This window comes from Alligator mississippiensis, chromosome 4 (assembly GCF_030867095.1).
Source record: "Alligator mississippiensis isolate rAllMis1 chromosome 4, rAllMis1, whole genome shotgun sequence".
NCBI classification, from domain to species: domain Eukaryota; kingdom Metazoa; phylum Chordata; order Crocodylia; family Alligatoridae; genus Alligator; species Alligator mississippiensis.
Window position 1 is genome coordinate 108,497,054 of NC_081827.1, and position 14,969 is coordinate 108,512,022.

The window sequence follows — 14,969 nt, forward strand, 5'->3', positions numbered from 1 at the left end:
AATCGAGTCTGCTCCAATGCACTGTGATTACAGTGCATTGGAGCAGCCCTGCAGCACATCTACAGGCACCAATAGATGCTGACCAGAAGCAAATTACTGTAAGCCAGCCTAGGCAGCAGAGGGTTACAGGGGGCAGGGAGAGCTGTCCCAGCTCCACAGGACCTTGTCTTCTAGCCACGTGGAGATCAGGACAGGTTCCCCCACCCTCCGGAGCTGGGGACTGACAGCCCAGGACTGGCATTCAGAGGAGCCTGGAGCTCCCCCTGCCTGCTGCAGGGGGGCAGATCAGGGCAGGAGCAGCCCTGGACTGGGCTGCTCCTTTGGGGCTCAGTTTGCTTTTGACCAGAGTGCATATGTAGACATCCACTGGGAAGCATTTTAATAAGCCTGAATTTTCTGCACAAAAAAATTTAGACACATTAATTGCATGTGTAGATGCACCCCATGAGTTTTTTGTTGGGGCTATGTGGCCTGGAAATGTCCTCTTTAAAAAAAGCTAACGAATGCTGAAATTCTGACACAGTCTCCATATTCCTGGAGCTGGGACCTTAGGAAAGCATCATGGGAGAATTGCAAGAAATATAATAAGATCAGGCAGCGGGTCTGTGCCTCAGTTTCCAACTGCAAAAGGATGCAGTTATTAACAAACAATACATATTGTCTTTGTTGGGGTGCTATAAGAATGGATCTCTCAGTTCTTGAAAAGTGCTCTGAAGTTCTTAAATGAGTGTTGCCATTAAAATACAAAGCAGCTGAGGAGTCCGTGGGTCTTTGGATGCTCAGTCTAAGAGATGTGGGCTTTTGGTTTAGTTCTCTAAAGCTAGAATTTTCTGTGTTAAAAAAGAAAAGCTTTGCACCAGTTGCATCTGCTGGAGGTGACCTGGATAGATTAAAACTTTGCAGATAAAGGCAAGATATAGCTTCTCTTTGTGAGCACTTAAGTTAATTGTGAAGTACTGTATTAAATCCTCTCAGAAATAAAATATTTTATTTCCTTCCTCCTTTTCCATTTTACCCCTTCCTCCTTTTCCATTTTCATAGGAGATCTAATGCTGGAATATGCTACATGGATGTGTGTTCAGCCTCAACTGGCATTGGTTGAAGCAAACAGTAGAGATATACTGGACTAGATAGATTGGGGGGGGGGTGCGTTAGCATCCCCTTTTGCTGTGTCCCACCTGGAACTAGAGAGGAAATGTAGTTCAGTGCTTGGAACATGGGCTTGAGAAGCAAGATTCCTGGGTTCTGTTTTTGCCAACATCACTAACTCTCTGTGGCCTTGGTGCCAAGCTGTTTCTCTGTTTTACATTGTGCTAATCCATGAACGACTGGTGCCTTCCAAGATGGGGGGGGGGCGGGGCGGGGGGCACCATGGTGGTGAGTGGCAAGTGGGGACTGCCCACAGGCAGTGGATGGGGGAGTGGCGAGCAGTGACTGCCCACAGACGCCACCAACCACGTCGGCAGTGTCTTGTGAGCAGCGACCGCCTGCAGAAGCTTGGTAACAGCTTCAGTGGTGGCCAAACTCAGGGGGGGCACATGCCCCTCTGTGCGCCTCTTACATGTCACCTATGTGCTCATCTATATAAAAAAGTAAAAAAATATGTTTATACCTTACAGGACTACCATATTTACTCAAATACAAGATGACCCTAAATGTAAGATGACCCATAATAATTAGATTCCGCACACAGAAAATTTGTAAAGTTATTATAGTTTTCCAGGTGTGGAATTTAATTATTAGAAGATCATATTCAATTCATCCCTCCCCCCATTACTGCAGGAGCTATGGGGAGAGGTGATGAGGTGGGCAATAATGGGGTAAGGTGGTGGGGGACAAACAATGGTGGAGGCAGAAGGGGGAGGACAGGTGGGAGGCAGTAATGGGGCAGGCAATGATAGCGGCAGGCAGCTTGTCCCCCTCCCCCACTTACTCCTCATTGTGCCTGCCCTCCCTCTTGCAGTCTTAGGCTGCCCCGATTCCCCTTTCCCCTGTTCCCCACTCCTTCCCTCTCCATGCCACTTCTGCCACTCGCAGCCTCAGGTCCCTGTCCCCCTTCCTCCCATCTCCATCCCACCCAAAGTTTATCCCCCCCCCCCGATTGCCCTCAACCCCTTGTCCCCTCTTACCTTTCCTCTGCACCAACAGGCCCCATCCCTGCTGCAGCCAAGGGCACAGAGCATGGCTCCAGCCTGGCCCCATAGCAGTGGTGTGGAGCCAGCACTGTTGTTCCAGCCTGGCCCTATAGCAGGAGCAATGGAGAGCCAGTACTGCTGCTACGGGGCCAGACTGGAATAACAGTGCCGGCTCCATGCCACTGCTGCAGCAGGGATGGAGCCTGTTGGCACCACGCAAAAGTAAAGAGGAGTGCAGCAGAGGGGGACAGAGAGGGAGAAGCAGTGTTGGGGGAGAGACTGGAGGTTGCAGGGGAGGAGTAGCAGAGCATTCAGAGGCAGGCAGCAACTGTGGGTCTGGCTCCAACCCCAGGCTGCCCCCCTCATCACCTCTCCTCCCACTACCCTGTACTCCAGATACCCCCACAAAGGATCCATGTACTTATTAGCCCCCACTCATGACTGGAAGCAGGTGTTCTTGTCACAAGTCTTGGGATGCTTCAAAAATGTATATGCAGATGAGGCACAGCGACCTGGTCTGGCTTTACCTTATAGAGGCAGGGCCACACTAATCATATGTGCCAGAGAGGGGGCAACAGGGATTTTGGTTGAACTATATGCAATTTTGTGGCTTACCACGATTTGGAAAAGAGTTGGCAGTGAGGGGGACTGCACTTAATGGGCACTACCATATGTCTTATTCAGATGGGCTACACTAACCTGTTCTTATAGTAGATTCCCATCAGCATGTTTGCCCAACGTGTGGACCATATATTTTATAGTAGTGCTTAGTGTTGATTGCATTTAATCAACTTCATAGTTGGTTTCCATTGCTGAGCACATGCTGCTTTTATCAGCAGTTGAATGATAGCCAATGTATTTAGTGAGATGTTGTATGCGATTATAAGATGAGGGGCTTTTTCCCCATGCCAATTGTAAGTGGGGGGGAACCTTGTCAGGTATTCAAGTAAATGTGGTATGAACGTTTATAAAGCAGTTCAAGTTCTGTGAATGAAGGCAACTAGGACACTGGAGATGAGGAATCAGGAAACTTCGTTCTATTTTTAGCTGTTTGAGACTAGCAAATAATTTCTCCTCATTTGGAGCCTCAGTTTCCCCCTTCTGCAAAGTGGAAATAATGAAAGTTCTGTCCTTTGTAAAGAGTTTTAAAATCTATAGATGAAATGTTGATGAATAGTGAAATGTTAGGACTCAATAGTATTACCATAATTTCACTAAGTTTTGTTCCAGGAGTACCCTGTAAAGGCAATGCCTTTATATATGCCAAGTGGGTTCATTAATAGATACATTGCCAGTACCAGATGGAGTGTTAGAATATGTAGCATAGTTCTTGGGTTTTGTTAGACCAGCTAACTTGTTGTTCACAGTATATCACCACTTTTGGGCAGCTGTGTACTGCATATGGTTTCTTGGGTATAACTGTTTTACATGGATCTCAACAAATGGCAAGTGTGTTTAACAATGGTGAAATTTTTTTTCTATCCTTTACTTTTGCAGAGCCCCTGAAATCATCCTTGGTTTACCATTCTGTGAAGCAATTGATATGTGGTCACTGGGATGTGTCATTGCAGAGTTGTTTTTGGGGTGGCCTTTATACCCAGGAGCTTCAGAGTATGATCAGGTTGGTACAGATGCTGAAGGTGAAGTAGCTAATGATCAAAGTACAGTGGATTTTTTTTCCTTCTTATATAAGAAATAATGAACACATTGTTACCTTGGTATTCTTTGCTGGCAGAAGATATTTTCATTTGTTTTTTATTATTCTAAAACAACCTTTTCCTTATCCACCTGTAATATTCTAGGTAACCAGTAAGATTCTTAGTACTGTGCCTTTAAGGACTGACTGTCTAAGTGAACTGCCAATCAAAAGTATAAATTCCTGTTGATTAGAAAGCTCTGTAGATGATCTCTAATCACTGAACAAAGCAACATCCTTACTCCACTGTAACAGCAAGTATTAAATAAGGGTTTATTTGATATATTATGCGAAATTGTGTGAACTCTACTGCTTTCCATAATCCCCCTTATGAAGACATATATTAAAAGGAATGACAAGAAAGAGAATTCGCATAGCAATGTAGATCTTCATATCTCCATTCGCATAGCCTTTTATGTTCCTCTTATATCTATAACAAATGATGCAGCAGCTTTGACAGGTCAGACTGCATAACAGTTTCAGTTCTAATCACCTTTTTCAGTTGTTCATGACTTTCTGCAACTGTAGGCTTGAGTTCTGAAAGAGGTCTTTTTGCAGGAAGTGCAAAAAAAAAGGACAGTAGGGCAAAATATATTTCCCATTATGAAAATGTTCCTGACGCTTCTTTTTTTAATAGTTTTTTTAGCCAATGCTTTAAAGGTAAAATTTGGCATGGAAATAGCCTTCAGCAAAATGTAGTGCCATTAGCTGTTCCAGAGGAAATCAGTTTTGAGCTGACAAACGAACGAGCCTTTGAAAAATCACATACCGAGCCTGAAGCGTAGCTTCCCCCCATTCCAGACCTCATAAAGTGCACAGCTGAGAAAGAAATCATTGTACATACAAGCACAGCTAACTTCACTTCACAGTGAGAAACTCTGCTCTAGTCGAGTTTATGGAGAGCTTCTGTGGAGCTGAGAGATCAGCAGGAGCTGATTTTGAGCCTCTGCCTCCAACTCTATAGGCTTGTTAGGTTGGGAGTGGGCTGAAGAACAGCTCTTGAAGTTTCTAAGGAGTGCAGGAGGGACCCTCTCCCCAATGCACTTAAAAAACTCCAAAGACAGGGTAGGCGCTTTGAACAAGCCAGGACTGGCAGTGATTTGATGTCCTGGCAGCTTCAGCTTATACTTATTTTTGTCCCCTCCACCTTTGCATTTCAGAAATACTTACTACTTTTCTGAAGAATTTCCTATGACACAAGAATATTGAGTTTGCAAAGTGAAGCATTCAGAAGTCAGGAAAGGCCAAAGTTAAAATTTCATGTGCCAGCCTATCTGTGCATTATATCACTCTTTAATTACGTAGTCGCATACCTTTTTTTTCATTAAATAACTCTAAGCTCTTAAAAAAAACATGTAGCCTCTTGTAGTCCTGGGTATACCATTGAGACAGTCTGTGAAAGTTAGTGGCAGGACAAGTGCAGTAAACCATATGGAAACTGCAAATTAAATATATGTCACAAAGTGATGGTATAAATTTGCCTGAATATACAGGCCACCTATGTTCAGATACTGGCTTCATAGTTATCTGCCCTATCCTCTGAATTGCTCCTAAGAAAGTCTGTATTGTCCATTGGAAGAAGAGCGCAAGTATCAAATTATTGATATGGTAAACCTCACAGAGGAGAATTTTTCTTAAAAATCAGTGAAAGCTTACTATTTAAATCCATGAATATTCTTTAACCTCTAATGTCTACATGCACTTAATTCATTCTTATCCATATATTTAAAAGAGAAAGGAAGAATATTGTATAGATTTTAAGGGGAAATGCCCATAGACATTAATGATAAAGGGAGGAAGTCTGTTAAGGTGTATGAGAATTCTCTTGCTTATTGTTCCTGTTACTGTGTCCTCACTAAAGATTAGTGGTATACATTTTTCTCTTTCTTGCTTTGTTCCATTGTTTTATATACCTTCTGTCCTCCCAAAAGGGAAACCACCAGAAATTGTCACAGGTTGAACAGTGACTCCTCATCCTTCTCTTACAGATTCGCTATATTTCACAGACACAGGGCTTACCGGCAGAGTATTTGCTAAGTGCAGGGACAAAGACTACAAGATTTTTCAACAGGGATACAGATTCACCATATCCTTTGTGGAGGCTGAAGGTAGGAAGATGTTTCCTTCATCTTGCAACAGTAGGTTGGAAATAAGGTGACATTCTGTTGAATTCAGGTCCCAGATCTCATCTCTCTGCAGTGCATAGACACACTTCCCATAACTGAGCTATTGGTGGGGAGTGGGGTACAAGCTGAGATAAGACTACCGTGACAGAATTATGCAAACTTTGACTGGCCTGAAGGTTTTATAGTTAGTTCTTGGTATTGCCAAGATACTGCAGACCTTGGTACTGCCTTGGTACTGCAGACTCGATTAATCGAGTCTGGTGACGCATGCTAATTAGCGCATTCCAGTGGCCTCAGCATCTCATGTATTCAGCTTCTCCATGCTTCAGAATGCTAGCAAGGGTGTTTTTCATTAAAGCTTGTTGGACGAACTTTAGTTAAAGTGCCCCCACCACCATTTTGAAGTGCAGGACACTGAATACACCAGACACTATAGGCACTTTAATTAGAGGTGCTCTCAGAACTGCAATAATTAAAGTGCCCCCCTCTCCCCACTCTCCTCTGCCCATCCTTGGAGCACGTGTAAAGACTCCCTTTAAGTCCTACCTTAGAATCTACTCCACTGGGAGCAGTTCAGGCTTTAATTGTGTATGGGGGACTTTTAAAATTTGGTTTAGAGAGAGAAATATCCTGTTATTCTGGGATTGTCATTTGTATCTTTGTAGCTGAGATTTATGGCTGATGAAGTGATGCTTAATTTACATAAAATCTGCCTCTGGATGGGTTTTATTTCTGTTTAGTTAAACACGCTTTCATCTGAACCAGTTAAATACCAGATTTGCTCAAATCCAAGATGGGGATCCACCCCATCATTGAACATGAAGAACAAAGCCCTTCATCTTGGATTTGAGTATGAGGTGGTGGTGGGGAAGGCAACTGCTGCAACTCCAGGGTTGGGGCCAGAGCCATAGCTGCTGCCTGTACTGTACTTCCCCTCTGCTCCTACTGCCCCTACTGTACTCAGTTGCTCTGCCTCTACTGTACTTCCCTGCCTCCCTGCAGCCTTAAGCCCTTACCACCTCTTCCCTCTTAGGATAAAGATCATGCAGATAAAGACTACCTTGCCCTACCTCCACCCCTTCTCTACCCCATTCCCCTGCCTGCAGCTCCCACAGTCAATGCCAGTCTGACCTGGGGAAAAAAAGTATTTCCTGCCCCCAAATTTGGCAATAGGTTGAATTCTGTGCATCTGAGATGTTAGCACCTTAATAGAACTGGTACACCTAGGCCAAACTCCCACCTCTAGTAGTGGCCAATGCCCAGTGCTTTAGAGGAAATCTTGTAATGTTTTCATGAAAGGAAAAAAAAACCTTGTTAGTCCCTACAGGTAACTAGAAGAAACCTCCGAGCAGGGGACTTCAGCTACCTCCCATCCAGATATTAAGTTTCCTTTCAATCCCTATATGGAGATACCAAGTTCTCAGAATCACATATGACACTCAGATTACTATACCTAGAACATGCCTTTCCTATTATATTATCTCTTCTGTAAACCTGTTGAGCTTCATCATGAAGCAATTCCCATTCTTTGCTCTTATAATTTTTTTTTCAGAAGACCAATCCGTAACTTCAATGCTGTAATGGTTAAAACCTTTTTCTGATTTGCATTTTCATTTTTTTAGTCATCGTTTTGACCATTTTGTATGCATTTGATCTTGTGCCGTTAATCTTTTCTAACTTAAATAGTGTTTCACTCAGTGATTTTCATCCTGTGAATAGATTTATAAAGAGTAATCATCCTCTCTTAACCCTCATTTTGCCAAGCTAATCTAGCCAAACTCTTTTAGTCTTCTTTCATGAGATAGACTCTCCAATCCACTAACCCTCCTAATAACCCTTCTCTATACCTGTTCAAGTTTAAATTTATTTTTTGAAGAGAGACAATCAAAATCCTACACATTATTCTAAATGTTATCTTACCAGTGCCTTGTGTAGTAGTACTAATATGTCCCTGTCTTTACTAGATGTACCTTTCCTGCCACACAGGAACATCAGGTGTTAGCTTTCTTCATGGCTTCATCACATTGATAGTTTATGGTCATCCTATAATCAGTCAATATAACTATGTCCTTCTCCTCTGCTGCCTCCAGTAAATGAATTCCCATCTAGTAGTGCAAGTTCTCAGTGTTGTTCCTTATACTATTAAATTTCAGATCATTTCTACTGCTCCACTCAACAAGGTTATCTGTTTCATAGATCTCATAGACATTAGGGCTAGAAGAGACCTCACAAGATCATCGGGTCCAGCCCCCTGCCCAAGGGGCAGGAAGTCAGCTGGGGTCAGATTATCCCAGCAAGATAAGCATCCAACCATTTCTTAAAGGAATCCATAGTTTCATAGTTGGTAGGGTCAGAAGGGACCTAAGCAGATCATCAAGTCCGACCCCCTGCCATGGGCAGGAAAGGATGCTGGGGTCAAATGACCCCAGCTAGGTGGCTGTCTAGCCTCCTTTTGAAGACCTCCAGGGTAGGGGTGAGCACCACTTCCCTTGGAAGTTGGTTCCAGCTCCTAGCAGCCCTGACTGTGAAGTAGTGCTTCCTAATGTCCAGCCTGAACCTACTCTCAGTCAACTTATGGCCGTTGTTCCTTGTTACCCCTGATAGTGCTCAGGGGAACAGGGACTTTCCCATTGCCTGCTGGTCCCCCTTGGCAAGTTTATAAGCAGCGACCAGATCCCCTCTCAGCCTTCTTTTGTGGAGGCTGAACAGGTTCAGGTCCTGTAGCATCTCCTCATAGGGTCTGCCCTGCTGCCCCCTGATCACGCAAGTGGCCCTCCTTTGGACCCTCTCAATGCTGTCCACATCCCTCCTGAAGTGCAGCGCCCAAAACTGGATGCAGTACTCCAACTGTGGCCTGACCAATATTGCATAGAGGGGGAGGATCACCTCCTTGGACCTGCTCGTGATGCATCTATGGATGCATGACAAGGTATGGTTAGCCTTCCTGACTGCGTCCCCACATTGGCAGCGCATGTTCATCTTGGAATCAATAGTGACACCAAGATCCTTTTCTGCCTGTGTGCTGACAAGAAGGGAGTTCCCCAGCCTGTAGGTATGCTGCTGGTTCTTCCTTCCCAGGTGCAGCACCTTGCACTTGTCTGTATTGAAACCCATCCTATTCTCATCTGCCCACCTCTGTACCCTGTCCAGATCTAGTTGTAGCCTGTCCCTCACTTCTAGCGTGCTCACTTCTCCCCACATTTTAGTGTCATCTGCAAACTTGAAGAAGGTGCTTTTCAACCCCTTGTCCAAATCGCCAATGAAGATATTGAACAGTGCGGGCCCTAGGACCGAACCCTGGGGAACCCCACTGTCCACATCTCTCCAGGTCAAAAATGACCCGTCCACCACCACTCTCTGGGTGCGGCCCTCCAGCTAGTTTGTGACCCATCTGACTGTGTAGACATTGACACCACAGTCGCCTAATTTTTTAATGAGGATGAGGTGAGAGATGGTTTCAAAGGCCTTCCTAAAGTCCAAAAAGACTACGTCCTCCGCGTAGTGCTTGTACCACTTCTGGGGGGAATCTATTCTAGACTCTGGAGACTCGGACAGTAAAGATGTTTTTCCTTATGTCCAGTCTAAAATGGGATTCCAGCAGTTTGTGACCATTACACCTTGTCTTTTCTTGGGGTGCCCTGGTGGACAGATGTTCTCCCAGTTCCTGATGCATGGGAGTGGAGCCTGATGCAAAATGTGGAACCCAGAATTGGATGCAATACTCCAGCTCCAACTCCTGTTTATTATTGTATAATCATCTAGTCCTTCTCTATATTAGCAATGCCTTCCATCTTACTACTGTCTACACATTTCATAAAGACATCTAGTTCTTGCACCAAACTCTCTAATGAAAATATTAAACAGGATGAGTTCCAAGACCAATCTCTGCATAATTGCTGTGCATTTAGATAACTCACATTTCAAAGTAACCCATCTTAAGCTCCTTTTAGCCAACTCCTTAGCCAATCAGTGCCTGGTTTTCTCAACACTGAATCCTTTATCTTAACAAAGAGTGGGGTCTTTGGGCTCTGAGGAGACTCCTGTTTAGTTTCCTGGCTGACAGGATGGTGCATAGGCCTTACGTATGGGAAAGGGTTCAGTAAGGCACCATAGGGATATAAGGCCTGTAGAGGAGGAGAGAAAGCATTTCGGGACACTTGGATACGAGATGAGCTATATAAGTATACCAAACACTGGCCCCCTTTACATGCACAGGTAAAGGTGTGATAGGATCTAATGTGCAATCCACACAATTGCATCTCCTGCCATGCCACACGTGCATGGCGGGATGCACAATTGTGGGGTCATGTATTAGATCCCATTGTACCTTATTGCTGATGCTGATCCTGGGCTCCCCTTGCACGACCAAGAAGCAAGCTGTGACAGGTGGAAGCCCCCTCAGCTGAAAGGCTCCCAGCCCTGGGGGTGCCATATGGGGGATTGCAGCAGCCACAATCTCCCACACTTGGGGTGGGGGGCGCGTGAAACCTCCAAGCCTGGGGGATTGTGTTTACTGCAGTCTCCCAGGCTCAGGGGTGTGTGAAACCCTGAGGTCTGTGGGATTGTGGCAGCTGTGACCTCCCAGGCTTAGGGGTGTGTGACACCCCCACCGTCTTCCTGACCCAGGGGTTTCATTCTAAGTATGATGCAGCCCTGTGGCTGCTGACAGGGATTCCAGCCATAGAGGAGACCCTGCTACAAATTAAAGCTCAATAGCAACCAGTTAGAAGGTTAGTACACATTTTCAAGGACTAACTTTATAGCTGGTTGGAGCTTTTTATGGCGTGCTACTTACTTTGCACATGTAGCTGGTCTTAAGGCAATTGCACAGTTAATCAGGTAATTGCACAATATTATAACGAAGAGGGAGGCCACTATGTTGTATATAGTGCTATTTATGTTAAACAGTCAGGCAAGAGATATGGAACATTCTCTAAAGGGGTGCACGGTTTGGGCTGGCACATCACTTGTACTTAAATATAGGGCAACTCTGCTAAACGGCTTTTTCCTGTCTTGAGCAGACACCAGATGATCATGAGGCAGAGACGGGGATTAAGTCAAAGGAAGCAAGGAAGTACATTTTCAACTGTTTGGATGATATGGCACAGGTAAAAATGTTGGTGAAAAACAAGCAAGAATGCTTCACATGCTTCTGGGCCAGGCAAACAAAGGAGAAGCCCTTGAGAAAAACCAAGACTATACCTGTCCAGGTGGCTCCCAATTTTCATGTGCTGCTATGGGGGTCTGCACACAGGGCCAGGGTTAGTGCTGAAAGAGATATAAGGTGGCACTGTCATTATGAGGCAAGGTCACAGGGCTGAGCTTCAAAAGGTTTAAGTTCTGTTCTTGTTTCTGCCACTGACTTTCTGTGTGACCTTGGATAAGTTACCTAACTTCTCTGTCTCATTTTCCCAGCTTGTGGAATGGGGATGATGATAATGTGTACCCGCTTTGTAAAGCATTTGCTTTCTGTGGAAGAAAAGTGCTGTTGCTGCTGCTGCTTAATACTATTGTTTTCCTGTTTTGATAGTGGATTTGGTCAGGGTGTATTTAAGTTAACACCAACAAAATCTACCCATGGTATTTTTAATCCACAGAAATGAAGGGTTGGGATTAGGAAAGACTTGAATAAATTGATCAGATGAAATGAAGGTTCTTCCCAGCACCTGATAGATAACTAGTAGGTTTATAGGAAACGTTGCTGATATCTACTTTTTTGTGTCATGGGACACATAATTAAGTAGTCTAATTGTATAGTGCTTTATATGATACATAATGATTGTCAGAGCTTGTCTGTTACTACACAGAAGCTGTTCATCTTCAGTGAAGGGTAACTAAGAGCTTCATTATCCATTGACCCAAATGAGCTAAATACATAACTGCCTGTCTGGAGACTTGGCTTGCACTAGCCAGATGACAATGATTGGCCACCTCAGTCTTCCTTGTGACCTTAGGCGCTACCCCACTAGAGATGGTAACATGCTGTAAAGATGCTTCAGCCAGGAAAGGATGTGATCTGTTGGAGACCTGACCATCTGCTTTTTCTTTTAATTGTTGTGATTGTCCTTTCTTTTCCAGGTGAATATGACAACAGATTTGGAAGGAAGTGATATGTTGGTGGAAAAGGCAGACCGGCGCGAGTTTATAGATCTGTTAAAGAAGATGTTGACTATAGATGCAGATAAAAGAATAACACCGATTGAAACTCTGAACCACCCCTTTGTCACCATGACGCATTTGCTTGATTTTCCCCACAGCACACAGTATGCTTCCTGTTTTCTATCTTGTTTGGGGTGTTGGACAGAAAAAAAACCCTACAGGATATGGGGGGCACTGGGTTGTAGCTAGGTAGATACAAGGGCCTAGTAACAGGATTTAGAAGTTTAGGTGTAAAGATATTATTTTTGTTTTTAAAAAGTACTAAATCTAGCACAAATAAGAAACTTGTTGCAGTTACATGGCACTCCAAACTACTGCAGAACACACTATGTGTATTATAATATTCAATAATCACATCTATCCACACTAAAATGCAGAAAAAATATGTCCAGTTAATACTGGATCCATGAATTAGTGCATGTGGAAGAGGAAGCAGAGTCCTCCATAGCTATTGCAGTGGTTCTCAACCTGATCCATAGTGGAAACCTCCCCTCTCTTACATACCTGCGTCCTGCTTAGAGCCCTGGCTCAGAGGCTTTCACCATTTTAACTAGCTGGAGAGGGTATTTTGGTTATGGCCCCTGATACCTGTTTGTGACTGGCTTGCTGAGGACCCCAGTTTTAAAGTAAAGTGCTGGTAACAAGAAATTTGAGTTCAATTCCTAGCTCTGTACCAGACTGCCTATGCAGTCTTGAGCAAATCACTTGAAGCAGTTTCTACATCTGTTGAATGGCATCCCAGCAATGTTATGAAACGTAGTTCACTAAGGCCTGACTCTCATTTACAGTAGGGCCAGTGCCACAGAGCCCACTAGCCTAGCATGAGGGAAACCTGAGTTCAGTTCACTACTGTGGTATAGACATCCATATGACCTTGATCAAGTTACTTAGGACTAGATTTTCTAAAGGTGTGAAGGTTCCTACAAATGCAGATAAGCTTTCAGAGAGATTTTCTGAAGCAAAAGATACTTATTTCCAGTTGATTTCAATGGGAGTTCGGTATCTAGTCCTCAAAGCCCCACAGAAAACCTGTTTGCATCCTTAGGCAGCAGCATATCCTTAAGTAGCAGCAATCTGGCCATTTGTTTCTCTGCACCTCATTTCCCATCGGTAAAACAGACATACTAGTATCGTCCTGTCTCAGAGGGGTGCAGTGAGAATAAATACCTTAAAGACTGTAAGGCAGTCTGTAATTAAGGAGGCCATATAAGCACAGATTCTGATTTAATAAATGCAGCAGAAACATAGTAAGATAGATCATCGCTATAAACAGAGGGGCAAACTGCTTTTATGTAAAACTGTTCATAAATAAAGCATTACAGTGTTTTATGAAAATATGAAAATAATACACACAAATCTATTTTTGATTTTCTGTAATGTGCTTTTTATTGGCAACAATCCTTTTTATGTGTGGCAACTGTTTAAAATTTTAGAGATTTTGGCCTTAGTCCATTGCCATAAGGAAAATTTCCATTGATTTCAGTTGACTGATTTCAGTGGATGTCACTCCTGAAGTTCTTACTTACACTCTGCTCAGGCAAAACTCCCAACAAAGATGGAAGTTTTTACTCAGGCAGGGCTCAGTGGGAATTTTACCTGTATAAAAAAAATGGGACGAATATGCTAGATAAGGAACATGTTACCAGCTTGGTGTGTTACTACTGCACGCTCCTTCTGTATCAGAAATTTTGATTGTGGTCAGGACCACAGACTTTAACTGATGTAGGCAGTTTGATTTAAAGTCTTGTCTATAATTGTCCTTGTTTTTGGGAATAGAAACTTCAAAGACCTGAGGGATTCTGGGAGTTGTAATCTTCTTGAAAGTAAATCAGGAAGCAGAGGAAATGAACATATAGGAAAGACACAGTTTCTGGAAGCAGCTTCTATGGTAGCATGGTTCAGAGTAAGGACTGCAAGGCCCAACTCTTGAGGAAGTTGGTCCAAAGAAGCCACAAAACAAATCTGACTTCTAGCTCCCCATATCTGACTGCATGGATCTTGAAATGCCACAGTCCTTCTGTCCTATTTTGTCCCCTCTCCAGGTGCTTTTTTGAATATGAAACATCCTGGATTATTAAAAGCTAAATTATTTTAAAAGTTTAATGCTCATATTCATTACTTCTTTAAATTTCTCTCTGTTTAGATTATGAAATCAAAGAAATCAGTTTTATCTTTGTTTTGTCTATGTTTTGCTTATAGTCCAAATCCTTAATTAGAAACCCAGGTCTGAGCATCTGTGAGAAATTATTTTTGAAAAATAACCCTTTAAATTGAATTTTAGAACAAAATTATGGATATATCTTATTGGTCTTCAGCTGTCATAAAATCAAGCTTTTATGAAAAATATAAGGTTTTGCCCAAAATAAGTCTCTCTCACTGTTGCGTGCTTTAGTTCCCTCAATTATAAAAAAGGAATAATGAAAATACTTACCTCACAAGGAAGGTGAGGTAGCAGAGCAAAAAAAGATTTGTATGCGTTTACTGAAGATAAAAGGCATTATACTTCCAATGTCATATTCAGAACATTTTGAAAAAAATAAAATTTGGTAAGTAAAGTGTAAGGATTTTTTCTGTCATGGATAGATGATGGGGTGAAGAGCCCAACACTCCCTATGCGTTGGCTCAGATTCTGGGGCAACCTCAGAGCTGAATTTGGGAGGACAGTGAGCATGTTAACTTGACCCTACCATCCCTTTGAGCCATGGGAGTAACCCCATTGGCTTTAAAGGTTTCACTCATGCTTAAAATTAAGCATGTGCTTAAGTGCTTTGCTGGACTTGGACCAATGGGCTAAATGCCTCAAGTTCTACAGGAGCAATATTTTTGAAAGGGACAAGTTAGATTTCAGATGTC

The 14,969-nt window shown here is 43.2% G+C and overlaps 1 protein-coding gene across 2 annotated transcripts in view; it reads left to right on the top strand.

Moving 5' to 3' along the window:
• HIPK2 (homeodomain interacting protein kinase 2) overlaps nucleotides 1-14,969 on the top strand; it is a 200,291-nt gene that overhangs the window by 133,893 nt on the left and 51,429 nt on the right. For both annotated transcript variants that reach the window (XM_006275178.4, XM_006275177.4), the window contains exons 3-6: nucleotides 3,633-3,756; nucleotides 5,820-5,939; nucleotides 10,979-11,065; nucleotides 12,036-12,220. In XM_006275178.4, the coding sequence (XP_006275240.1) occupies nucleotides 3,633-3,756; nucleotides 5,820-5,939; nucleotides 10,979-11,065; nucleotides 12,036-12,220 (516 nt within the window). The remainder of the gene's footprint in view (nucleotides 1-3,632; nucleotides 3,757-5,819; nucleotides 5,940-10,978; nucleotides 11,066-12,035; nucleotides 12,221-14,969) is intronic.